We start from the raw sequence: 23,407 nt of genomic DNA, 5'->3' as shown, positions 1-23,407 counted from the left end.
TTTTGCAGTACTACTTTGAAGAACTGTTTTTACAACATCACTTTAAGAACTGTGTTCGCTTTATTCCTTTAAGAACTGTTTAAGCTGCCACACAGCAGCTGGTTTCCGGTTACGTTAGTGGTTTGTTTACTTTGGGGGGTTTGTTTTTCAGTGTTTAATAAATGTTCTATTTGTTATTAAAAAAAACCCTGCCTCACTTATATATTTATTATTGCTGAATCCGTAACACTTCCTATATTTCTGCCTTCTCTAAAACATGGCACGAGCAGCAATCGTGCAGGTCTGTCAGTAGCTCCTGCTGAACACATTTTTTTCTTTTACCTTAGCTGTCAGCCTGTGGTTTTGTATTGCCACATGCTTCTGTCCCCGCTCCTGCTCTACTCCGGACCCTGTATTACAGAATACTCGGTCTCTCATCTGTTTCTCATTATTACTTCTATTCCTGCCAACTGACTGAGTAGGCTACGGTCAATTATGGATAACTCTGAACATCCTCTACATAGCACCATCCAGAGACAGAGAAGCAGTTTCAGTGACAGGTTACTATCGATGCAATGCTCCTCAGACAGGATGAAGAAGTCAATACTCCCCAATGCCATTAGGCTTTACAATTCTACCGCCAGGACTTAAGAACTTTTTAAAAGCTATTATTAATGCTTTTTGAGATGGTGATTTGATGCATATCATATTTTTTTACTGAGTTAAGTATTGTATGTAATTAGTTTTGCTACAACAAGTGTATGGGACATTGGAAAAAAGTTGAATTTCCCCATGGGGATGAATAAAGTATCTATCTATCTATCTATCTATCTATCTATCTATCTATTTATCTATCTATCTATCTATCTATCTATCTATCTATCTATCTATCTATCTATCTATCTATCTATCTATCTATCTATCTCTCATTGTGCTGCACCTGTCATCTGTCTCTCTGTTTATTTCTCAGTGTATTTCAGTCCTGGATTTTCACCTGTTTGTTGTCAGATTGTGCCAGTGAGTTTTCCTGAGCCATTCCAGCATTGATATCTGAACTCTGTCTGTCTCAATATCGACTCTCTCCGTTGCCCGATTCTGGATTTCTCTGGCAATTTTACTCTCCTCCTGAACTTTGACGACGACTTTGTTGCCCCCAACCCCCGGATTTGCTACTCTGGAAATATTATAGTGCGCACTGTATGTGGTCTGTGGTTGGATCTCTGCTTCAGCTTCCTGACAAGGTAATAACTCTGGAGGTGCAATCATTTAACTTAGCAAAGCTTTCTTGTGGATCATTCATTCAAGTATACAGACATACCACACTTATTGCCTCCAGGAAATACTATTTCTGCAAATACATCTTCTGATGGGGCAAGTTATATAATGGTAATTATGCATCAGAAATATATAGTTGCACACGAGTTTTGCGCGGGAGTTAATGAGAACATTGATTACGTATCTTGTACACAGTCTGAATCAATTCATTTTCTTTCCTTGCAGCTCGGCCACAAAAACCTCAAATATCAAGTAACAGACCTGATGAGGTCTATGTGTCAGATGAGTCGGTCATACTTACTTGTCAGAAAACTGATCAGGAATATTCCGGTGACACCTTTCGCCTGTACAACGATGGACTCCTAGTAAAGGAAAAGCTGTCACAGCGAAACAGCGCGACGTTCACCTTCGCAAACGGAGGAGTTGCTCCGTGGGATTACTCCTGTGATGACACGCGCACGGTGTCCGGTAGAACCATATCATCACCAGAAAGCAACAGAATAAAGATAACGGTCGTGGGTGAGTTATTTAATTTGTTCTCCATTTCAACCAGGTGATATATGCTCTCGATTAGAACAATAATATTATGACTGAGAGGTCTAGTCTATGGTACAGCAAACAAAATTTACATTCACACTCACCTTGGTTTGACGCTTGTGTACTACGGCCAAGTATACCTCTTCCTTCAATCTTCCCGTTTCTCCTCGTGAATCACATTTTTTTGCAGACATTCGGACATGATGGGCACAATTGAAAGTTTGATGTTCAAAGTAAGCTCATTATTGAAGTAAATATATGTCACCATATCCAACCCTGAGGTACAGGTTCTTGCGAGCACGTTCATAAAATCCACAGTAGAATATCAACCATAATCGAATCAATGAAAGACCATACCAATGTGGATGCTGAATCAGTGTGCAAAAGACAACAAATTCTAAATACAAAAAGAAATAATACGATTAATACAAAATCTACCTCTCAAGAACATGAGATGAAGAGTCATTGAAAGTGAGTTGATAGCCTGTGGAAATATTTCAAGGGCGGGGCAAGCGACGTTGAGGGAAGGTGTTCACTTTGGTTCAAGAGGCAGATGATTGAAGGGTAGTAACTGTTTCTGAAGATAGTGGTGTGAATCCTGAGGGTCCTGTATATTCTTCCTGATTAAGCAGCGGGAAGTACGTAAGTGCTAGAGAGTGGCGTCTTTGATGATTGATGCTGATTTCCTGCGACCATTCTTCGTGCAGATATGTTTCATGGTGTTGAGGATTTTACCCGTGATAAACTGGGCATATCCAATCCTTTTTCTGGGATCTTCCGTTCAAGGTAGTCCATGATTTCGGTGGTTGGGATTCAGAAGTTCGTCAAAGTTCTAGATGTAATGCCGAAACTTTACGTACTCAAAAGCAAGTAGAGGTTCTGCAGTGTTTCTTCGTAATTAAAGTCTGGTTCATAGATCTCTCGTTTTCTCATTCTGTAATGCTTTGTTGTTATGGCACGCTTTAGCCATATTTTTAATCTCTCTCGTACGCTGCGTCGTCACCACTTTTCATGCGCTCTACGACCGTGGTATTGTCAGTAAATTTGAATGTGACTTTGAAGCTGTGCATAACCATACACTCATAAGTGTAAATTGCATTGCACAGGGGTCTGCGCAGAGAGCCTTGTGCTGCACCGTTGTTGAACCATCAGACCATAAGAATAGGTGCAGAGGCTAATCAACAACTGATTTCACACTGCCTTAAATACACCCAATGACCTGGCCTCCACATTTGCTCATGGCAAAAAAAAAAAACACAGATTTACCACACTCTGACTAAAGTAATTTCTCCACATCTCATTTCTTTGATCCTGAATTCTTGCCCTCTTGTCCTATAATCCTCCACTATGGGAAATAATGCTGCCATATCTAATCTGTTCAGGTGTTTTAACACTTGGAATGTTTCCAGGGGATCCCCCCTCATTTTCTAATCTCCGGAGAATACAGCGCAAGACCTGCCAGACTTTTCTCATGCGGTAAGCCTTTCATTCCTGGAATCATTCTCGAGAATCTTCTCTGAACCCTCTCCAATGTCAGTATATTCTTTCTAAAATAAGGAGCCCAAACCAGCACACAATGGACCAATTGTGGTCTCACGAGTGCCTTATAGGTCCTCAACATCACATTCCAACTCTTATATTCTATACAACTACAAATGAATGCCAAGATTGCACCCGCCTTCTTAACAACTGACTCAACCTGGAGATTAACCTTTAGGGTATCTTACATAAGGGCTCTCAAGTCCTTCTGCATCTCTGCATTTTGAGTTCTCTACCCATCTATATAATACTTTGTCCATTTATTTCCTCCAAGTTTCATAACCATGTACTTTCCAACATTGTATTTCATTTGCTACTTCTTTGCCCATTTTTCTTAAGTATCTAAGTGTCTCTGCAGGCTCTCTATTTCCTCAGCACCACCCGTTCCTCTACCACTGTTTGTATCATCGGCAACTTTAGCCACAAATCCATTAAAATCGTAGTCCAAATCATTGACATAATCATAAAACGCAGCAGTCCCAACACCGACCCCTGTGGAATTCAACTGGTAACTATCAACAAGCCGGAGTAGGATACCTTTACTCCCACTCTGTTTTCTGCCGACCAGCCTATTCTGCACCCACGCTAGTAACTTGCCTATAATTCCATGGGCTCCTATGTTGCTTTGCAGCCTCGTGTGTGACACCTTGTCAAAGGCCTTCTGAAAGTCCAAGTACACTACGTCTACTGCAACTCTGTTGTCTACTCTGCTTGTAGTTTTTTTTTACACACAAACGCAGTAGGTTTGTCAGGCAAGATTTTCCAATCAGGAAACTATGCTGGCTTTGGCCTATTCTGTCAGGTGCCTCCAGGTACTCCATAATCTCATCCCTAACTATGGATTCCAACAGCTTCCCAACCACTGATGTTAGGATAATGGGTCTAAAGTTTCCTTTCTGCTGTCTCCCACCCTTGTTAAATACTGGAGTAACATTTGCAATTTTCCAGTTATCCAGTACAATGTGAAAATCTATTGATTCTTGAAAGATTAACGTTAATGCCTCCACAATCTCTCCAGCTACTTCCTTCAGAACCCAAGGGTGCATTCCATCAGTTCCAGGAGATTTATCCACCCTCAGACCATTAAGCTTCCTGAGCACCTTCTCAGTCATAATTTACGGTGCGCAAACTTCACTTCCCTGACACTCTCAAATGTCTGGTATACTGCAGATGTCTTCCTCTGTGAAGACTGATACAAAATACGCATTCAGTTCCTCTGCCACCTCTGCATCTCTCATTACAGTATCTCCAGCTTCATTTTGTATTGGTCCTATATCTGCCCTTGACTCTCTTTTACCCTTTATGTACTTTAAAACGCTTTTAGTATCTTTGATATTAGTCACCAGCTTCCTTTCATAATTCATTTTCTCCTTCCAAATGACCTTCTACAAGTTTTTAAAAGCTCTCCAATCCTCTATCTTCCCACTAGCTCTGGATTCCTTGTCTGCTCTTTCTTTGCTTTTACTTTGGCTCTGACTTCAGCCATGGTAGTATTCTTCTTCCCTTTGAAACATTCTTCTTATTTCAGATAGATCTGTCTTGCGCTTCCCTCATTTTTCACAGAAACTGAGCCACTGCTGCTCTGCTGTCCTTCCTGCAAATGTCCCTTTCCAGTTAACTTCGGCCAACTCCTCTTTCATGTCATTGTAAGTTCCTTTATTCCACTAAAATACATACATTTAATTTTATTTTTCCCTCTCAAATTTCTGTGTCAACGCGATCATATTGTGATCACTATTTCCTAGGTGATCATTAACCTTAAGCTGTCTTATCACCTCAGGATAATTGCACAACACCCAATCCAACATAGCCGATCCCCTCATGGGGTCAACAACAAGTTGTTCTAAAAAGACATCCCTTAGACATTCTGCCGATTCTGTCTCTTGATGTCCAGTACTGATATGGTTTTCCCAATCCACTTACATGTTAAAATCCCCAATTCTTATCATGATATTGCCTTTGTGAGACACCTTTTTTATCTCCTGCTGCAATTTGTAATCCACATCCCGGTTGCTGTTTCGAGGCCTGTATACAACTGCCATTGGAGTTATTTTACCCTTGCTATTTCTTAACTCAACCCATAGAGACTCTACACCTTCAAATCCTATGTCATCTCTTTCCAATGATTTAAAATTAAAACACAGAACACACACCTCCTCTGCCTACTAACCTATCTTTTCGATAGATCATATATCCTCAGACGTTCAGCTTCCAATGACAGTCAGTTTTCAATTAGTCAGACGGCCACAAGGCCATGTTTGCCAGTCTGGAGCTGAATTTCATGATCGTCTGTTTTATTCCTTATGCTGCCTGCATTCAAATACAACACTTTCAGTCCAGTATGTGTTGCTTTCTCTTCTTTTAACTGTACCATGCCTCGATTGCCCTGTAACTCATGACACTGGCTTTGGTTAAGCCTCATATCCTGCCTATTCTTTCTATAATTTATGTTGCACACTATCTTTGATTATTTTAGTTTTCTCCTTCCTCAGCCCCATCACTCCGCTTCCCATCCCCTGCCAAATTAGTTTAAACACTCCCTAACAGCTCTCTTCAATGTGCCCGCAAGGATATTGGACTCCTTTTGTTTCAGGTGTAACCCGTCCTTTTTGTACAGGTTGCTCTTCCCCCAGAAGAGGCCCCAGTGATCCAGGAATCTAAAGCCCTGCCCCCTACAGCAGACTACCTGCCACACATTAATACACCTGATCATGTGAGTCATGGCTCACTAACACGTGGCATAGGCAGCAATCCTGAGATTACTACCCCAGAGGTTCTGCCTTTCAGCTTCCTAACTAACTCCCTGAATTGTCTCTTTACGACCTCCTCCTTTTTCTACATATGTCGTTGTTATCAACATGTACCAAGACATCTGGCTGGTCACCAGCTCCCTTCAGCCAGTCCGAGACATCCTATAACATGGCACGTGGGAGGCAACACACAATGCAGTATCTCTATCAGGCTGACAGAACTCCTGTCTGTTCCCCTCACTCTAGAATCCCCTGTGACTACTGCATTCCTCTTCCCATTCTGCATCACGGATCCAGGCTCAGTGCCAGAGATCCGATGGCTGCAGTTGTCATTTATCAGGTCATCCCCCGAACAGCATCTAACAGAAGATAACAATTACTGAGAGGGTGGCCACAGGGGCGCTCTCTACTATCTGAGCTCTTTTCCCTTGCTTCCCTAACCGTCACTCACTTATCTAACTCCTGCAGCCTCGGGGTGATGAACTCCCTGTAGCTCTTCTCTCTCTCCAGTTCACTCTCCCTAATGAACTTTAGGTCATTGAACAGCAGCTCCAGATCCCTAACAGAGTCTCTCAGGAGCTGCATCTCGGCGCAGCTGGCGCAGATGGTGCTATCTGGGAGACTGGAAGATTCCCTGGATTTCCACATCCGTTACCCAGAGCAAAGTATTAATCCTACCTTCATACTCTCTGTTCCTCCAAAAAATGCAAAGAAAAACCAAAAACGAAGTCCACTTACCCACTTACCTCGTCGAAGCCCCCTTTCTCCGAAACCTCGATGAGAAAAAGCCTGTTGCTTCTACTCTCATCACTGGCCCACTCCCAACAATGTTCGCTCCGTTTATCCCTTCTGTACATCTATTTGGTTTGTCGAGCTAACGCCCGCGAAGCTCTTGTTTTAAATCACCGCCTCTGACCTGCGAGTAGCCCTCATTTGTTGAGCTTAGTTGCCCCCTCTAAAATGTCCTGCACAAAATAGCCGTTGATGGAAATCGAGGAGGAGATATTGCTGCCAATTTGAATTTGGAAGTACAAGTGAAGAAATGGAGGATACAATTGCACAACGAGGCCAAGGTCTTGATTACTTTTGTGCTGGTGATGGTATCGAGGGCGGAGTTGTAGTCGAAAAGAATATCCTTATGTGTGCAAATGTGTTGTTCAGATGTTCTTGGGTTGCGTGAAGAGCCAATGACATGGCCTCTGATGTGGACCTGTTGCTCCGCTATCCAAATTGGGCGCATATTAGAATAACTATGTAGTTACTTAAGAGAACCACACCTCTTAACCTTTATTGATTTCTCGCTGCGTTTATTGATATGGAAGAGGATTTCCCATGGGAAATTCTGTAAGATCTTCTCCCAAGTTTCATCATGTATCTCGTGGTATATTTTTCTGGACTGTGATAAAAATCCAAGGCAGTTAAATGTTTCTACCGGCTATTTCCACGTGTTTCCATGCCATAACTATTACGTCATCTCCCACTCCCATTCCCCAGCCTACAAATACATACCCCGCCCAGTCTCCATGCAGCTAATGGCAGTCTTCTGCCACTTATTCCAGGTTCATCACCTACAGCCTATTTATTCCCTTATCACCTCCAGCTCTTTTTCACGACTTGGAGGTGGGTGTTGGTTCTGGGTCTTCACAGGTGCCTTGGTGGGCAGGAGAGCAGTCGGCGATGTGTCCCAGACCATAGAGGTTGGGTCGCTGTGCTGGAGCCTAGAGGTGTTGTATTAGTTGGAACCGAGAGCAGTGCCCTGGGGGAGCTTGAGGATTTGTTGCTGAACTACTGAGGGGTGAGCCGATCAGAGGTTGGCAGCTGGGGAGAAATGGGTGGTTGTGAAGGGAGAAGTAAAGGGAATGAGGAGATAGTGAGGGGACGGATGAATGAAAACCGAGACAAAGGGAGTAAAAGAATAAAAATGGTAGTGGAGAGCGCTCTGAAAGTGAGGAAGATGAACGAGATCAGAGTGAAGGTGTTGTCATAATAAGATTTAATGAGAAGGCTTAAGGAAACATGCAAAAAATTAACCTGTTGGTGCTACCAACAACACTGGCAAATAAGATAGTGGAAATAGTATTTGCAAAAGTCCTTAATGATGGCAACCTATTGGTAAGATATGCGAATAAGGAACAGCATTAGAAAGCGCTCAAATTAAGAGAGATAGGAAAACGTAAGGTGGAATACACAGGATGGGAGCACGAAATGGTGGTGGATGTAAAGAAGTGATCACGGGGAGTACCAATGAGTATAAATATGGAGGAGTTGAAGAGGAATATCAAAGGAGGAAAAGTAATGAATGCTCAAAGACTGAAAACAACAAAGGAGGGAGTTGAACAAGGAAAGTGAATCGGTGTTGATTGGATTTGAAGAAGGAGTGCCAGGGAAAGTGTTCCTGGGTTTCAGGGGTTACCCAGTAAGCGTGTATGTGTCAAATCCATTGAGGTGCTATAATTGTCAAAGGTTTGAACACATAGCTAAAAACTGTAGTAGGCAGAGGAGACGTGCTGGATATGGGGGTGATCATGAATATGGAAAGTGTGGAACAGGAGTGCAACCAAAATGCTGTAATTGTGGAGGAGCTCATAATGTGGCATATAGTGGGTGCGAGGTTAAGAGACGGGAGAATAAAATTCAAGAAGTATGAGTGAAAAGAAAGATCACTTATGCAGAAGCTGTAAGTATGTCAAGAGAACAGAATAATGCTTGTAATGAACAGGGAGCAAGAGGGATGTGAGAGATGCAACAAAAAACAAATGATGGGATTTATGTTGACAAAAAGGCTCTAGTAACATTCATTGCAGGAGTGATTAATAGTACAGAGGAGGTAAAGTCAAAAAGTGAAAAATTCACCTGGTTGTCAAACCAGCAATGAACCATTTAGGGTTAGTAGGATTGACATGGGAAGAAGTGATGGAGAACATCTCTTATCAGTCAAACCAGGAATTGTCATGGATTGGTTAATACTAATTATGGTGATTCTTTTGCAATGGAATGCAAGGAACTTACTGACCAATAGTCAGGAGTTCAAGCAGTTTATTAAAGAAATCGTTATAAAACCGGATGCAGTGTGTATTCAGGAGACTTGGTTGAAACCAACTTTAGACTTTGCAGTATATGGATATACAATGATAAGAAAATATAGAAATCTAGGGAGAGGAGGGCGTTGTGCTATATTAGTCGAACAAGGTATACCATATAGGGTACTCAAAAAGGGAGATGATCAGGAATACATAGTGGTGGAAGTGTGGGAGAAAGAGGAGTAAGTGGTTATAGTTAACTAATACAATTCATGTAAAAGGTTGGATTTGGACAGCCTAGTGAGGATACAAGGTTAAAACAGACATATAGTAGTGATGTTTGCAGATTTCAATGCTCACAGCACAATATAGGGGGATTAATTTACAGATTCAAATGGAAAGGTAATTGCAGATTTGATGGAAGAAAAGGATTTAGTATGTATGAATGATGGTCGAGGAACAAGGATAAACATAACAACAGGAACTAAGTCAGTATTAAATATGACATTAGTGTTTAATACCTTGGCTGGAGTTAGTAACTGGGGAGTTTGCACTGCTTCAACAGTAGGCAGCGATCACTACCCAGTTTCATGATCAATGGGTGTAAGATCAGGTGGTGGAATCCCAAAGTGGGTGTTTGGAAAAGCAGATTGGAGTAAGTTCCAGAAGTTGAGTGAACAAGCATTGACAAGGATTGACATTTCTGGAAATATAGATGAATTAAAAAGTCAGGTGACTTCAGCAATTATTATGGCAACAGAAAGATCTATACCCAGGAGTAAAAATAAGATGAATAGAAAACTGGGACCATGGTGAACAGAGTAATGTTGTCAGGCTGTATAAAAAAAAACAGAAATAGAGTGTTCAGACTAGTTAAAAGAACCCATAATATGCAGCATTTGATTCAATATAAGAAGGTGCAGGCAGTGATGAGAAGAACTATACATCAAGTTAAAAGGGCAAGTTGGTGGAGTTTTTGCAACAAAATAGGACGAATGACACCTGTGGGAGAGGTATGGGGAATGATTAAGAGGATGGGAGGGGATAGAAGGGAATGGGAATATCCAGTAATGATATCTGAGGAGGAAACAGCAGTCTCCAGTAGGGATAAGGCTGAAATCATGGCCATGTCATCTGTAAAGATACATAGTTCAAAAACATTTGACTAAAGAGTGGAGAAGGAGAAGGGAAAGAACAATGAGTCAACTCCCAGTTGTGTTAAACAGGAGGGAAGAAACTGATGATATAATTGATGACGTTGGCAGAGATGGTGAGAGCAATAAAGATATCGAGACTAACCTCCCCAGGGACAGATCTGATGTGCTATATAATGCTAAAAATTCCAGGGGAAGGAGCGCTCTTGAAGTTGCTGCATCTTTACAACAGAGTGTGGGAGGGTGAAGATTACCAAGTGCATGGAAAGAAGCAGTAGTAATTCCAATAAGGAAAACTGGCAAGGATCTGTCAAAACCCACTAACTACAGGCCAATAGCATTAACATCAAATATATGCAAGATAATGGAAAGGATGATAACAGAAAAGTCATCGTATGATCTTGAGAAGAGGGGAATGTTGGCAAGTTATCAGAGTGGTTTTAGGAAGGGAAGGAATTCCATGGACTCAGTGATAAAGCTAGAGACTCTATTTGGGCATAGAGTTAGAGGACCTTTAGCTTTATTAAAAGAACAGTGGATTAGTAAGGAAGTACACACTAATTTGTTGGACTATGTTTTGAAATTTACGGACAGGTTACATAAAGTTTGTAGCTTAGCCAAGGAACATTTAAAATTGGCTCAGGAGAAAATGAAAACTTGGTATGATAAAGAAGGTAGGATGAGGATGTTTAAGCTTGGAGATAAAGTGCTGGTTCTTTTCCCAGTGCAAATGAATCCTTTACAAGCTAGATTTCATGGTCCTTATGAAATTGTGTCTAAAATCAATTATGTGGATTACCTGATAAAAACATCAGATCGTAGAAGGCCAACACAACTTTGCCATATAAATATGATAAAACCATATTATGAGAAGCAAACTGATACTGTGACTGTTGTGGTTAACGATAATGAATTTGATTTAACTAGGAACATGATAGATGATTCATCTGAATTTCATTCTAAATCCAACATTGTTTCTGTCAGGTTACCAAATTCAACCATTCTGGAAAATATTGATGGGAAACTAGCACATTTACAGCCAGAGCAGAAACAGCAGATGAAGAAATTAATTTTAAACTGTAATATCTTCATATTTCTGCCTTCTCTAAAACAGGCACAAGCAGCAATCGTGCAGGTCTGTCAGTACCTCCAGCTGAACACATTTTTTTTCTTTTACCTTAGCTGTCAGCCTGTGGTTTTGTATTGTCACATGCTTCTGTCCCCGCTCCTGCTCTACTCCGGACCCTGTATTACAGAATACTCGGTCTCTCATCTGTTTCTCATTATTACTTCTATTCCTGCCAACTGACTGAGTAGGCTACGGTCAATTATGGATAACTCTGAACATCCTCTACATAGCACCATCCAGAGACAGAGAAGCAGTTTCAGTGACAGGTTACTATCGATGCAATGCTCCTCAGACAGGATGAAAAGGTCAATACTCCCCAATGCCATTAGGCTTTACAATTCTACCGCCAGGACTTAAGAACTTTTTAAAAGCTATTATTAATGCTTTTTGAGATGGTGATTTGATGCATATCATATTTTTTTACTGAGTTAAGTATTGTATGTAATTAGTTTTGCTACAACAAGTGTATGGGACATTGGAAAAAAGTTGAATTTCCCCATGGGGATGAATAAAGTATCTATCTATCTATCTATCTATATATCTATCTATCTATCTATCTATCTATCTATCTAACTGGGTCTCATTGTGCTGCACCTGTCATCTGTCTCTCTGTTTATTTCTCAGTGTATTTCAGTCCTGGATTTTCACCTGTTTGTTGTCAGATTGTGCCAGTGAGTTTTCCTGAGCCATTCCAGCATTGATATCTGAACTCTGTCTGTCTCAATATCGACTCTCTCCGTTGCCCGATTCTGGATTTCTCTGGCAATTTTAGTCTCCTCCTGAACTTTGACGACGACTTTGTTGCCCCCAACCCCCGGATTTGCTACTCTGGAAATATTATAGTGCGCACTGTATGTGGTCTGTGGTTGGATCTCTGCTTCAGCTTCCTGACAAGGTAATAACTCTGGAGGTGCAATCATTTAACTTAGCAAAGCTTTCTTGTGGATCATTCATTCAAGTATACAGACATACCACACTTATTGCCTCCAGGAAATACTATTTCTGCAAATACATCTTCTGATGGGGCAAGTTATATAATGGTAATTATGCATCAGAAATATATAGTTGCACACGAGTTTTGCGCGGGAGTTAATGAGAACATTGATTACGTATCTTGTACACAGTCTGAATCAATTCATTTTCTTTCCTTGCAGCTCGGCCACAAAAACCTCAAATATCAAGTAACAGACCTGATGAGGTCTATGTGTCAGATGAGTCGGTCATACTTACTTGTCAGAAAACTGATCAGGAATATTCCGGTGACACCTTTCGCCTGTACAACAATGGACTCCTGGTAAAGGAAAAGCTGTCACAGCAAAACAGCGCGACGTTCACCTTCGCAAACGGAGGAGTTGCTCCGTGGGATTACTCCTGTGTTTACACACGCACGGTGTCCGGTAGAACCATATCATCACCAGAAAGCAACAGAATAAAGATAACGGTCGTGGGTGAGTTATTTAATTTGTTCTCCAGTTCAACCAGGTGATATATGCTCTCGATTAGAACAATAATATTATGACTGAGAGGTCTAGTCTATGGTACAGCAAACAAAATTTACATTCACACTCACCTTGGTTTGACGCTTGTGTACTACGGCCAAGTATAACTCTTCCTTCAATCTTCCCGTTTCTCCTCGTGAATCACATTTTTTTTGCAGACATTCGGACATGATGGGCACAATTGAAAGTTTGATGTTCAAAGTAAGTTCATTATTGAAGTAAATATATGTCACCATATCCAACCCTGAGGTACAGGTTCTTGCGAGCACGTTCATAAAATCCACAGTAGAATATCAACCATAATTGAATCAATGAAAGACCATACCAATGTGGATGCTGAATCAGTGTGCAAAAGACAACAAATTCTAAATACAAAAAGAAATAATACGATTAATACAAAATCTGCCTCTCAAGAACATGAGATGAAGTGTCATTGAAAGTGAGTTGATAGCCTGTGGAAATATTTCAAGGGCGGGGCAAGCGACGTTGAGGGAAGGTGTTCACTTTGGTTCAAGAGGCAGATGATTGAAGGGTAGTAACTGTTTCTGAAGATAGTGGTGTGAATCCTGAGGGTCCTGTATATTCTTCCTGATTAAGCAGCGGGAAGTACGTAAGTGCTAGAGAGTGGCGTCTTTGATGATTGATGCTGATTTCCTGCGACAATTCTTCGTGCAGATATGTTTCATGGTGTTGAGGATTTTACCCGTGATAGACTGGGCATATCCAATCCTTTTTCTGGGATCTTCCGTTCAAGGTAGTCCATGATTTCGGTGGTTGGGATTCAGAAGTTCGTCAAAGTTCTAGATGTAATGCCGAAACTTTACGTACTCAAAAGCAAGTAGAGGTTCTGCAGTGCTTCTTCGTAATTAAAGTCTGGTTCATAGATCTCTCGTTTTCTCATTCTGTAATGCTTTGTTGTTATGGCACGCTTTAGCCATATTTTTAATCTCTCTCTTGTACGCTGAGTCGTCACCACTTTTCATGCGCTCTACGACCGTGGTATTGTCAGTAAATTTGAATGTGACGTTGAAGCTGTGCATAACCATACACTCATACGTGTAAATTGCGTTGCGCAGGGGTCTGCGCAGAGAGCCTTGTGCTGCACCGTTGTTGAACCATCAGACCATAAGAATAGGTGCAGAGGCTAATCAACAACAGATTTCACACTGCCTTAAATACACCCAATGACCTGGCCTCCACATTTGCTCATGGCAAAAAAAAAACACAGATTTACCACCCTCTGACTAAAGTAATTTCTCCACATCTCATTTCTTTGATCCTGAATTCTTGCCCTCTTGTCCTATAATCCTCCACTATGGGAAATAATGCTGCCATATCTAATCTGTTCAGGTGTTTTAACACTTGGAATGTTTCTATGAGATCTCCCCTCATTCTTCTAAACTCCGGGGAATACAGCACAAGAGCTGCCAGACTTTTCTCATGCGGTAAGCCTTTCATTCCTGGAATCATTCTCGCGAATCTTCTCTGAACCCTCTCCAATGTCAGTATATTCTTTCTAAAATAAGGAGCCCAAACCAGCACACAATGGACCAATTGTGGTCTCACGATTGCCTTATAGGTCCTCAACATCACATTCCAACTCTTATATTCTATACAACTACAAATGAATGCCAAGATTGCACCCGCCTTCTTAACAACTGACTCAACCTGGAGATTAACCTTTAGGGTATCTTACACAAGGGCTCTCAAGTCCTTCTGCATCTCTGCATTTTGAGTTCTCTACCCATCTATATAATACTTTGTCCATTTATTTCCTCCAAGGTTCATAACCATGTACTTTCCAACATTGTATTTCATTTGCTACTTCTTTGCCCATTTTTCTTAAGTATCTAAGTGTCTCTGCAGGCTCTCTATTTCCTCAGCACCACCCGTTCCTCTACCACTGTTTGTATCATCGGCAACTTTAGCCACAAATCCATTAAAATCGTAGTCCAAATCATTGACATAATCATAAAACGCAGCAGTCCCAACACCGACCCCTGTGGAATTCAACTGGTAACTATCAGCCAGCCGGAGTAGGATACCTTTACTCCCACTCTGTTTTCTGCCGACCAGCCTATTCTGCACCCACGCTAGTAACTTGCCTATAATTCCATGGGCTCCTATGTTGCTTTGCAGCCTCGTGTGTGACACCTTGTCAAAGGCCTTCTGAAAGTCCAAGTACACTACGTCTACTGCAACTCTGTTGTCTACTCTGCTTGTAGTTTTTTTTTTACACACAAACGCAGTAGGTTTGTCAGGCAAGATTTTCCAATCAGGAAACTATGCTGGCTTTGGCCTATTCTGTCAGGTGCCTCCAGGTACTCCATAATCTCATTCCTAACTATGGATTCCAACAGCTTCCCAACCACTGATGTTAGGATAATGGGTCTAAGTTTCCTTTCTGCTGTCTCCCACCCTTGTTAAATACTGGAGTAACATTTGCAATTTTCCAGTTATCCAGTACAATGTGAAAATCTATTGGTTCTTGAAAGATTAACGTTAATGCCTCCACAATCTCTCCAGCTACTTCCTTCAGAACCCAAGGGTGCATTCCATCAGTTCCAGGAGATTTATCCACCCTCAGACCATTAAGCTTCCTGAGCACCTTCTCAGTCGTAATTTACGGTGCGCAAACTTCACTTCCCTGACACTCTCAAATGTCCGGTATACTGCAGATGTCTTCCTCTGTGAAAACTGATACAAAATACGCATTCAGTTCCTCTGCCACCTCTGCATCTCTCATTACAGTATCTCCAGCTTCATTTTGTATTGGTCCTATATCTGCCCTTGACTCTCTTTTACCCTTTATGTACTTTAAAACGCTTTTAGTATCTTTGATATTAGTCACCAGCTTCCTTTCATAATTCATTTTCTCCTTCCAAATGACCTTCTGCAAGTTTTTAAAAGCTCTCCAATCCTCTATCTTCCATCTAGCTCTGGATTCCTTGTCTGCTCTTTCTTTGCTTTTACTTTGGCTCTGACTTCAGCCATGGTAGTATTCTTCTTCCCTTTGAAACATTCTTCTTATTTCAGATAGATCTGTCTTGCGCTTCCCTCATTTTTCACAGAAACTGAGCCACTGCTGCTCTGCTGTCCTTCCTGCAAATGTCCCTTTCCAGTTAATTTCGGCCAACTCCTCTTTCATGTCATTGTAAGTTCCTTTATTCCACTAAAATACACACATTTGATTTTATTTTTCCCTCTCAAATTTCTGTGTCAACGCGTTCATATTGTGATCACTATTTCCTAGGTGATCATTAACCTTAAGCTGTCTTATTACCTCAGGATAATTGCACAACACCCAATCCAACATAGCCGATCCCCTCATGGGGTCAACAACAAGTTGTTCTAAAAAGATATCCCTTAGACATTCTGCCGATTCTGTCTCTTGATGTCCAGTACTGATATGGTTTTCCCAATCCACTTACATGTTAAAATCCCCAATTCTTATCATGATATTGCCTTTGTGAGACACCATTTTTATCTCCTGCTGCAATTTGTAATCCACATCCCGGTTGCTGTTTCGAGGCCTGTATACAACTGCCACTGGAGTTATTTTCCCCTTGCTATTTCTTAACTCAACCCATAGAGACTCTACACCTTCAAATCCTATGTCATCTCTTTCCAATGATTTAAAATTAAAACACAGAACACACACCTCCTCTGCCTACTAACCTATCTTTTCGATAGATCATATATCCTCAGACGTTCAGCTTCCAATGACAGTCAGTTTTCAGTTAGTCAGAGGGCCACAAGGCCATGTTTGCCAGTCTGGAGCTGAATTTCATGATCGTCTGTTTTATTCCGTATGCTGCCTGCATTCAAATACAACACTTTCAGTCCAGTATGTGTTGCTTTCTCTTCTTTTAACTGTACCATGCCTCGATTGCCCTGTAACTCATGACACTGGTTTTGGTTAAGCCTCATATCCTGCCTATTCTTTCTATAATTTATGTTGCACGCTATCTTTGATTATTTTAGTTTTCTCCTTCCTCAGCCCCATCACTCCGCTTCCCATCCCCTGCCAAATTAGTTTAAACACTCCCTAACAGCTCTCTTCAATGTGCCCGCAAGGATATTGGACTCCTTTTGTTTCAGGTGTAACCCGTCCTTTTTGTACAGGTTGCTCTTCCCCCAGAAGAGGCCCCAGTGATCCAGGAATCTAAAGCCCTGCCCCCTACAGCAGACTACCTGCCACACATTAATACACCTGATCATGCGAGTCATGGCTCACTAACACGTGGCATAGGCAGCAATCCTGAGATTACTACCCCAGAGGTTCTGCCTTTCAGCTTCCTAACTAACTCCCTGAATTGTCTCTTTACGACCTCCTCCTTTTTCTACATATGTCGTTGTTATCAACATGTACCAAGACATCTGGCTGGTCACCAGCTCCCTTCAGCCAGTCCGAGACATCCTATAACATGGCACGTGGGAGGCAACACACCATGCAGTATCTCTATCAGGCTGACAGAACTCCTGTCTGTTCCCCTCACTCTAGAATCCCCTGTGACTACTGCATTCCTCTTCCCATTCTGCATCACGGATCCAGGCTCAGTGCCAGAGATCCGATGGCTGCAGTTGTCATTTATCAGGTCATCCCCCGAACAGCATCTAACAGAAGATAACAATTACTGAGAGGGTGGCCACAGGGGTGCTCTCTACTATCTGAGCTCTTTTCCCTTGCTTCCCTAACCGTCACTCACTTATCTAACTCCTGCAGCCTCGGGGTGATGAACTCCCTGTAGCTCTTCTCTCTCTCCAGTTCACTCTCCCTAATTAACTTTAGGTCATTGAACAGCAGCTCCAGATCCCTAACAGAGTCTCTCAGGAGCTGCATCTCGGCGCAGCTGGCGCAGATGGTGCTATCTGGGAGACTGGAAGATTCCCTGGATTTCCACATCCGTTACCCAGAGCAAAGTATTAATCCTACCTTCATACTTTCTGTTCCTCCAAAAAATGCAAAGAAAAACCAAAAACGAAGTCCACTTACTCACTTACCTTGTCAAAGCCCCCTTTCTCCGAAACCTCGATGAGAAAAAGCCTGTTGCTTCTACTCTCATCACTGGCCCACTCCCAACAATGGTCGCTCCGCTTATCCCTTCTGTACATCTATTTGGTTTGTTGAGCTTAGTTGCCCCCTCTAAAATGTCCTGCACAAAATAGCCGTTGATGGAAATCGAGGAGGAGATATTGCTGCCAATTTGAATTTGGAAGTACAAGTGAAGAAATGGAGGATACAATTGCACAACGAGGCCAAGGTCTTGATTACTTTTGTGCTGGTGATGGTATCGAGGGCGGAGTTGTAGTCGAAAAGAATATCCTTATGTGTGCAAATGTGTTGTTCAGATGTTCTTGGGTTGCGTGAAGAGCCAATGACATGGCCTCTGATGTGGATCTGTTGCTCCGCTATCCAAATTGGGCGCATATTAGAATAACTATGTAGTTACTTAAGAGAACCACACCTCTTAACCTTTATTGATTTCTCGCTGCGTTTATTGATATGGAAGAGGATTTCCCATGGGAAATTCTGTAAGATCTTCTCCCAAGTTTCATCATGTATCTCGTGGTATATTTTTCTGGACTGTGATAAAAATCCAAGGCAGTTAAATGTTTCTACCGGCTATTTCCACGTGTTTCCATGCCATAACTATTACGTCATCTCCCACTCCCATTCCCCAGCCTACAAATACATACCCCGCCCAGTCTCCATGCAGCTAATGGCAGTCTTCTGCCACTTATTCCAGGTTCATCACCTACAGCCTATTTATTCCCTTATCACCTCCAGCTCTTTTTCACGACTTGGAGGTGGGTGTTGGTTCTGGGTCTTCACAGGGGCCTTGGTGGGCAGGAGAGCAGTCGGCGATGTGTCCCAGACCATAGAGGTTGGGGCGCTGTGCTGGAGCCTAGAGGTGCTGTATTAGTTGGAACCGAGAGCAGTGCCCTGGGGGAGCTTGAGGATTTGTTGCTGAACTACTGAGGGGTGAGCCGATCAGAGGTTGGCAGCTGGGGAGAAATGGGTGGTTGTGAAGGGAGAAGTAAAGGGAATGAGGAGATAGTGAGGGGACGGATGAATGAAAACCGAGACAAAGGGAGTAAAAGAATAAAAATGGTAGTGGAAAGCGCTCTGAAAGTGAGGAAGATGAACGAGATCAGAGTGAAGGTGTTGTCATAATAAGATTTAATGAGAAGGCTTAAGGAAACATGCAAAAAATTAACCTGTTGGTGCTAACAACAACACTGGCAAATAAGATAGTGGAAATAGTATTTGCAAAAGTCCTTAATGATGGCAACCTATTGGTAAGATATGCGAATAAGGAACAACTTTAGAAAGCACTCAAATTAAGAGAGATAGGAAAACGTAAGGTGGAATACACAGGATGGGAGCACGAAATGGTGGTGGATGTAAAGAAGTGATCACGGGGAGTACCAATGAGTATAAATATGGAGGAGTTGAAGAGGAATATCAAAGGAGGAAAAGTAATGAATGCTCAAAGACTGAAAACAACAAAGGAGGGAGTTGAACAAGGAAAGTGAATCGGTGTTGATTGGATTTGAAGAAAGAGTGCCAGGGAAAGTGTTCCTGGGTTTCAGGGGTTACCCAGTAAGCGTGTATGTGTCAAATCCATTGAGGTGCTATAATTGTCAAAGGTTTGAACACATAGCTAAAAACTGTAGTAGGCAGAGGAGACGTGCTGGATATGGGGGTGATCATGAATATGGAAAGTGTGGAACAGGAGTGCAACCAAAATGCTGTAATTGTGGAGGAGCTCATAATGTGGCATATAGTGGGTGTGAGGTTAAGAGACGGGAGAATAAAATTCAAGAAGTATGAGTGAAAAGACAGATCACTTATGCAGAAGCTGTAAGTATGTCAAGAGAACAGAATAATGCTTGTAATGAACAGTGAGCAAGAGGGATGTGAGAGATGCAACAAAGAACAAATGATGGGATTTATGTTGACAAAAAGGCTCTAGTAACATTCATTGCAGGAGTGATTAATAGTACAGAGGAGGTAAAGTCAAAAAGTGAAAAATTCACCTGGTTGTCAAACCAGCAATGAACCATTTAGGGTTAGTAGGATTGACATGGGAAGAAGTGATGGAGAACATCACTTATCAGTCAAACCAGGAATTGTCATGGATTGGTTAATACTAATTATGGTGATTCTTTTGCAATGGAATGCAAGGAACTTACTGACCAATAGTCAGGAGTTCAAGCAGTTTATTAAAGAAATCGTTATAAAACCGGATGCAGTGTGTATTCAGGAGACTTGGTTGAAACCAACTTTAGACTTTGCAGTATATGGATATACAATGATAAGAAAATATAGAAATCTAGGGAGAGGAGGGCGTTGTGCTATATTAGTCGAACAAGGTATACCATATAGGGTACTCAAAAAGGGAGATGATCAGGAATACATAGTGGTGGAAGTGTGGGAGAAAGAGGAGTAAGTGGTTATAGTTAACTAATACAATTCATGTAAAAGGTTGGATTTGGACAGCCTAGTGAGGATACAAGGTTAAAACAGACATATAGTAGTGATGTTTGCAGATTTCAATGCTCACAGCACAATATAGGGGGATTAATTTACAGATTCAAATGGAAAGGTAATTGCAGATTTGATGGAAGAAAAGGATTTAGTATGTATGAATGATGGTCGAGGAACAAGGATAAACATAACAACAGGAACTAAGTCAGTATTAAATATGACATTAGTGTTTAATACCTTGGCTGGAGTTAGTAACTGGGGAGTTTGCACTGCTTCAACAGTAGGCAGCGATCACTACCCAGTTTCATGATCAATGGGTGTAAGATCAGGTGGTGGAATCCCAAAGTGGGTGTTTGGAAAAGCAGATTGGAGTAAGTTCCAGAAGTTGAGTGAACAAGCATTGACAAGGATTGACATTTCTGGAAATATAGATGAATTAAAAAGTCATGTGACTTCAGCAATTATTATGGCAGCAGAAAGATCTATACCCAGGAGTAAAAATAAGATGAATAGAAAACTGGGACCATGGTGAACAGAGTAATGTTGTCAGGCTGTATATAAAAAAAAAACAGAAATAGAGTGTTCAGACTAGTTAAAAGAACCCATAATATGCAGCATTTGATTCAATATAAGAAGGTGCAGGCAGTGATGAGAAGAACTATACATCAAGTTAAAAGGGCAAGTTGGAGGAGTTTTTGCAACAAAATAGGACGGATGACACCTGTGGGAGAGGTATGGGGAATGATTAAGAGGAGATAGAAGGGAATGGGAATATCCAGTAATGATATCTGAGGAGGAAACAGCAGTCTCCAGTAGGGATAAGGCTGAAATCATGGCCATGTCATCTGTAAAGATACATAGTTCAAAAACATTTGACTAAAGAGTGGAGAAGGAGAAGGGAAAGAACAATGAGTCAACTCCCAGTTGTGTTAAACAGGAGGGAAGAAACTGATGATATAATTGATGACGTTGGCAGAGATGGTGAGAGCAATAAAGATATCGAGACTAACCTCCCCAGGGACAGATCTGATGTGCTATATAATGCTAAAAATTCCAGGGGAAGGAGCGCTCTTGAAGTTGCTGCATCTTTACAACAGAGTGTGGGAGGGGGAAGATTACCAAGTGCATGGAAAGAAGCAGTAGTAGTTCCAATAAGGAAAACTGGCAAGAATCTGTCAAAACCCACTAGCTACAGGCCAATAGCATTAACATCAAATATATGCAAGATAATGGAAAGGATGATAACAGAAAAGTCATCGTATGATCTTGAGAAGAGGGGAATGTTGGCAAGTTATCAGAGTGGTTTTAGGAAGGGAAGGAATTCCATGGACTCAGTGATAAAGCTAGAGACTGAAATAAGAAAGACCCAGGCAAATAAAGAATCAGTAGTTGCAGTGTTTTTTGACATAGAAAAAGCTCATGACATGATGTGGAAGGAAGGACTGTTAATTAAACTGCTCAAGATGGGGGTTGGTGGAGGAGTTTTTAATTGAATAAAATATTTTCTGTTCGGGAGGTAAATTCAAGTTCGAATTGGGTCAGAATTATCAAATCAGTGCATAGTCGAAAATGGCACACCTCAAGGTAGTGTGATTAGCCCGTTACTTTTCATCGTTATGATCAGTGATGTCTTCACAAAGGTACCATTGAATATAGGTAGGTCACTGTTTGCGGATGATGGTGCCTTGTGGAAAAGAGGTAGGAACATGGAGCATATAATCAGGAAGATACAAGGAGCAATTGATGAAGCGGTGGATTGGGGTTATGATTGGGGATGTAGATTTTCAGTAGAAAAATCTCAAACTGTGTGTTTCACCAGGAAAAATTTGAGGTAGGAGAGAAGTTAAGGATGCATGGGATAGAATTAGAAAGGGGTGGATCATTTAAATTTCTGGGAGGAGGAGGACCTTTTTCACTCATTAAACTATCCAACTTCAACCAGTTGTTCCTCATCTTCACTCTTCCAGCCTAAAGTTTACTCTGTTACCTGTTGTGTTTTGTTTCTGTTGTCTCCTGTTAACTCCCCCCGGTGGCTTGTACATTACTAATGATTTTGTTTGTTGTTAACCTGTTTTCTCTGCTCTGCTTTTGAGTCAAGCCTTCTCTATATTTTCCGGCAGTGTCACTTTGAGCTAATTTCCTGGTTTGTTCAAAGTATTTTAAAAAAGGTCCTATCACTATTCTTGAGTTGCTTTATAGAGTATTCATATTTAATCTCCCTCATGCTCCGAATTTAAATCTAACGTTCTTCAATGTCAGGTTTCACTCCCATCTGCAATTGTCTGCTCAGTGTTTCTGTCCTTGCGAAAGTCATTTTCCTGCATCACAAATCACACTAAATCCGATTTGTTTTGTAATCGATAAAATTACATGCACTTTCTGGTAAATTATATATGGAGGGTCTGGGACTGGAGGGCAAATATCAGAAATGATTTGCTGGTATTGGAGACAATCCAATAGTGTTTCACGTGACAGATTCAGCAAATAAAAGAGTTAACGTAAACGCAGTGGTTGAGCCTCTGGGCCCCACTGGCTAGAGTTTTAAAGAATGAGGCGTGTGCGATCTCATTGAAAGGTTTTGAATTTGAAAGGCCTACGCAGAGTGGATGTGGAGAGGACCTTCCCAAAGTCGGAGAGTCTTGTACCTGCGGGCACAGCCTCATAGTAGAAGGATTGTCCCATTGAACAGAGAAGAGAAGGTATTTCTTCTCCCAGAGAGTGATGAATCTGTGGTATTCATTTCTATAGTCGTCAGTGGAGGCCAAGTCATTTGGGTATGTTTAAATGGGAACTTGGTAGGTTCTTGATTAGTATAGAAGTCAAAGATGGTGGTAGAAAAGCAGGAGAATCGGGATGAGAGGGATAATAGATCAGGAGTGGCGGAGTAGATTTATGTTCCAAAAGATCTCATTTTACTACTATATCATGTTCTTGTATCTAGCTTCATCGAAATAGTCGTGTGCCGCAGCTATTTGCTTCCGTTATTGACTGCATGATTTTTTTCTCTCTGCCCATTGCGTGGTTGACATT

At 41.5% G+C, this 23,407-nt stretch overlaps 1 protein-coding gene across 1 annotated transcript in view; it reads left to right on the top strand.

Annotated features, from left to right (window-relative positions):
- LOC140715758 (uncharacterized) overlaps positions 1-23,407 on the top strand; it is an 87,243-nt gene that overhangs the window by 53,374 nt on the left and 10,462 nt on the right. The window contains exons 10-11 of the mRNA XM_073028128.1: positions 1,480-1,773; positions 12,538-12,831. Coding sequence (XP_072884229.1) covers positions 1,480-1,773; positions 12,538-12,831 — 588 coding nt within the window. The remainder of the gene's footprint in view (positions 1-1,479; positions 1,774-12,537; positions 12,832-23,407) is intronic.

The sequence above is a fragment of the Hemitrygon akajei genome, chromosome 24, assembly GCF_048418815.1.
Source record: "Hemitrygon akajei chromosome 24, sHemAka1.3, whole genome shotgun sequence".
NCBI lineage: Eukaryota > Metazoa > Chordata > Chondrichthyes > Myliobatiformes > Dasyatidae > Hemitrygon > Hemitrygon akajei.
The sequence above is the reverse complement of the archived record's forward strand: the minus strand, read 5'-3'. Positions and strand labels throughout refer to the sequence as shown.